This window comes from Paramacrobiotus metropolitanus, unplaced genomic scaffold, assembly GCF_019649055.1.
Source record: "Paramacrobiotus metropolitanus isolate TYO unplaced genomic scaffold, Prichtersi_v1.0 Parri_scaffold0000035, whole genome shotgun sequence".
In the NCBI taxonomy this organism is placed as follows: domain Eukaryota; kingdom Metazoa; phylum Tardigrada; class Eutardigrada; order Parachela; family Macrobiotidae; genus Paramacrobiotus; species Paramacrobiotus metropolitanus.
Genome location: NW_026570255.1, coordinates 607,839 through 611,907, shown reverse-complemented (window position 1 = coordinate 611,907; position 4,069 = coordinate 607,839). Strand labels below are relative to the sequence as shown.

The 4,069-nt window shown below is 45.9% G+C and overlaps 2 protein-coding genes across 4 annotated transcripts; both read left to right on the top strand.

Annotated features, from left to right (window-relative positions):
* On the top strand, positions 1-1,787 carry LOC129589463 (uncharacterized). Of its 2 annotated transcripts, none has more exons than XM_055484240.1 (4): positions 1-1,024; positions 1,160-1,225; positions 1,350-1,469; positions 1,543-1,787. In XM_055484240.1, exons 1-4 carry the CDS (start codon positions 20-22, stop codon positions 1,618-1,620), a joined length of 1,269 nt encoding a protein of 422 aa, XP_055340215.1. In that variant the 5' UTR covers positions 1-19; the 3' UTR covers positions 1,621-1,787. The 2 variants fall into 2 exon arrangements, with proteins under 2 accessions (XP_055340215.1, XP_055340216.1); XM_055484241.1 differs by having other exon boundaries at positions 1,350-1,456; positions 1,543-1,608.
* Positions 1,788-1,894: 107 nt separating this feature from the next.
* Positions 1,895-2,975, top strand: LOC129589464 (protein Flattop-like). 2 transcript variants are annotated; one of them, XM_055484243.1, is made up of 4 exons: positions 1,895-2,053; positions 2,185-2,265; positions 2,373-2,473; positions 2,544-2,975. In XM_055484243.1, the coding sequence occupies exons 1-4, from the start codon at positions 2,027-2,029 to the stop codon at positions 2,737-2,739; spliced, it is 405 nt and encodes a 134-aa protein (XP_055340218.1). In that variant the 5' UTR covers positions 1,895-2,026; the 3' UTR covers positions 2,740-2,975. The 2 variants fall into 2 exon arrangements, with proteins under 2 accessions (XP_055340218.1, XP_055340217.1); XM_055484242.1 differs by having other exon boundaries at positions 1,896-2,053; positions 2,158-2,265.
* The last annotated feature ends 1,094 nt before the right edge of the window (positions 2,976-4,069 follow it).

Sequence of the window (4,069 nt, the reverse complement as noted above, 5' to 3'; positions counted from 1 at the left end):
CCCTGCGCACACCGACCGCATGCGAATGCGTTCATCGAACGGTTATTACTCATTTTCACCCTACATCATGGCGCGCATCGCCACAACCCACCACGAACCCACCTCACGGTTCTTATGCCAGTCGTTTCTCCGTCTCTTCCCGCACAAACCCCCGGGGCAGCGAATCCGGCCCTTTCCGCCAATTTCCCAGTACGCCGGTTACGTGTTAACCCTCTTATTCTTCGTCGCTTCATTCTTGGATGTCGTGGACCTCGCGCTCTCTTACCAGAACGGCCGCGATCCGGCGTACCAGAAGGTCAACGTCCTCGTGGTGATGATCGGGTACTCCACCAGTACCATCGCGTTCCTCCACGCCGGGTTGTCAGGATTATACACCGCGGTGAGTGTCGACCGCATTGAACGGTGTCTCTCGGTGGCGCGGAGTACCATGAAGAGCCTGGGGGTCCGCCAGGAACCCCACCGCGTCCGTTGGACGGTGGCCGGGCTAGTCGCAGCCACCTGCATCCTGCCGGCGGTCTTCGTGGTCCTGGACCGGAACTTTACACTGATCATGACGGTGAACTACGCGTTCTGGACGATGGTCCGCTGGAAGTTCATCATCCACGTGTACACCAGCCTTTCCATCGCCCGGATCGTCAGTATCCACTTAATTCTCCTCCAGTACGATCTGTGCAGTGTTGTTCATCGCTGCAGTCAGGTTCTCGTCGCCAGCGTGCGGGTGCTCAACAACCAGACACCGGCGAAACCGGAGAAGTATGTACAGCAGTTGAAGGAGCTGAGATATCAGCATAAACTCGTGGCGGAGCTGGTGCGGACGGTGCAGGCGACGTTCGGGGGGAAGCTGGTGATGGATGTGTTGGTGGGGTTGATGGAGGTGTTGGTGGCGGTGTGCTGGTATTGTATGTGGATGGCTATACCAACAGCAGGGAATCGGTATAAAGCCACGCGGATCGCCATGACGTTGTTAGCGGGGTTGTTGCAGTTGGGGCTGGTAATGAGCCAGGCGGTGAAGCTCAGCCAGACGGTAAGTATCTTGATTTTCGGATTAGGAACGCTTTTGCTGCATACTACGTATGTCTTCGTATGATGCAAAATCTTAAGACGAAAGCGCTTGACATGGCTCTTCTGGTTTTCCTAAATTATCGTGCCTGCTTTGCAGGGAGAAGAATTTGAAGGTCTGTTACAGCAGCTGGGACAGAATCGTTGTCAGCAAATAGCCCATGAGGTACAGTACCGTAAGATTTTCAGAAAACTAGGTGGAATATAATATGACGAATACCGAATTTACTAAATCATGAAGCGTCATAATTCGTATTAATTCCTGATAATTTTGACATACGCTTGTCCAGCATGATTTATCGACGGAGGAAGCCGATTTATACCAGGCTTTCATGATGAATGTCGAGCAGCACAAACTGCAGTTGACGGCCGGATATTTAATGGAACTCGATCGACGGTCCGTGTTTTCGGTATGTCGTCTTCTTAAGATAGTAATTAGCAGCTCAGCCAATACTATGTAGTTTTACGCTTTCTGCTTGACAGATGATAGTGTCGATGGCGGGATTCCTCTGCTTTGTCATCGAACGGGTGGACCGCGCGATGGTCGACTATCGAACCTGATACCGTTATTAAAATTATTTGTTTCTTACCGCAAAGGTCACCGTCCCTGGAACTTGAAATAAATAACCAACTCACAACTGTGAATGCTGAGTTTTTTGTTTTGGTGTGAAAAGGAGAAATCATACGGTGTTCTTCTGTACTGGCGTTTTGAATGTGTTGTGACATATCAGCTCAATGGAAAAAATGTATTAGCAAGAAACAATTTAAATGCAGTTTACATAAACCGTATTTTTAATGTTCTCTATGGAAACATCCACTGAAACGTGACGAAAAAACAAGATTAGCATTGAAAACCCAGCTTAGGTTTCTAGCTTAGCTGGAAATCCGTTAATTTTGCGTGTGTTGATCTAAAACTTGAATTCTTGACGAATCCTATGAAGAAACGGTTTGGCATCTTGAGCTTAAAATGTCATCGAACTACAGCGCCAATCAGGTAGAAGAATCGAAATGTTGACCATTGAAAAGCTGACGAAGTTAAATCTGATTATTCCAGTAATAAAATCCAGTAACAATGACGAAAATAATTCTGATTTAAAGATTAATGGATTATTCTGGTTATTCCAGTATGACGGAGCATACAAGCCGTCCACCATGCGCAACTGGCAGACAGGATGGGCGCAGCTGCGAGCGGACGCCACTGCAAAGGTGCTGGACACTGCCTCCCTTCTGTAATTTTTTCTTTAAATCGTAAACACGAAATTCCGCGATAAAATTAATCATTTTCTTGTTCATATTTGTTATTCACATTACAGCGCCCCAATTTCCAAACCGGAGTAACAATTCCCTTCTGCGATCTGAACGGTCGCTTCGTCGACACTAAATATCGCGGTCCCACAGCGACGGCATATCCCAGGTGTGCGCGATTTCTCCGTTGCGTCAAGGTAAACAAAAAGCCAATTTTATTTACTAATGTTGCAATACAGCTTCGTCAGTACGTGGAACCTCCCGCGTCGGTTAGACGTCCATCCCAACATGCTGAATGCCACAGCGCGCAAGGATGGCGCAGCTGCGGAACTGAAGACGGCCTACCAACAGGGAATGCAGGCGTTGCATCCCTCGCTGGCCGAGCGGATGCGGCAGAACACGCAGATCGTGCAACGAACCGGGAAGAAAGCGTAGACGCTCTCCAGCCAGTTTATTCGTCAATATATTATTTACGCACAATATTTTAGAAACAAATTACTTCTCATACCGTGGCGCTTTAAGGCCACGGTACGGATACAACCTGCTTATTGTAATTAAAGTCTGGCTGACAATTTATTCAGAATTTGAAGCAGACACTATAGCTATGCAGACACTATAGCAGACACGCTATGCAGACACTATAGCGCACCGAATGTTTCCGAGTCATTGAAATTGCTGCTTTGATGGCTCGATACTGAAAAGACGTACAGTCGATACTGAAAAGACATACGCACCTAATGTAATATCTAACAATATTACACTTACCAAAATGCATTTCGCTCGTTGAAATGCTGAGTTGCTGTTTAACGAAGATCCGAAGTTTGTAATGTACAGAGTACTGTAATGTGGGTTACGAAGCCCACATACACTAAATTAAACGTTATTTGTGAAGAGTTCTTCATCGCCGCATGATTGACGATACAACGTTCAACAAAAGTACTTACAAAAAAGTACAGATAGAACACACGATAATGTACAGAGTAGGATCAACAGATCCTTCCTTCGACATTAAGTAAACAGCAGTACAAGTACGGTTTGCAAGGATGATGCTTTATTAAACGAAATTAGTGGCTGTTTTGTTCAAACGCTTGAAGATTACGGTTCTAAGCAGTGCGGTTGAGTCGTCCGGCTGCGATCAGTAGACCTTGATCGATGGTTTCCTGTGAGCTTTCCATGCGGTCAATCGCGAAGACGAGGAACCCGATTAGGAAATAACCGAGCTGAAAATGTCATTTCTGCTTTATACATAAAATACAGCTAAAAAACCGGAAAGCTTGTTTTGTGAAACGCAACAAACCATGAGCGCTGTGGCTGGTGTTAGATGCACCACACCGCCGCCCACCGAAATCGTCAGCTCCTTCCCGTGCGAACGTTCGGCCAGCGACTTCATCAGACTGTATTCCGTGAAGGATGGATTCTAGAAAGTTTAAAAGAAATTGAGTAGTTTAGCCGTTTCGTAAGATTTCAAGCCATTCTATTGCATCGTATGTAAACTGGGATAACTTACCGCGGACCGCGTCAGCTGCCGACGATACACCAGCGCTTCTACTGCATCGGCACACCGCACCTGCTGCAAAACCAGCACAAGCTAAGTCTATTAAATCTGAATTTTTTTATGGTTTTACACAAATTAACAGTTTATTTAGCGGATAAAATCCCTTTTATTTCGGGTTTAATTTAAGAACCAATAGAAATTTTGGTAAATCGATTTTTTTGAGTAACTGATTTAATTTTTTTACAGTTTATTCTGCGCGAAAATATTTCG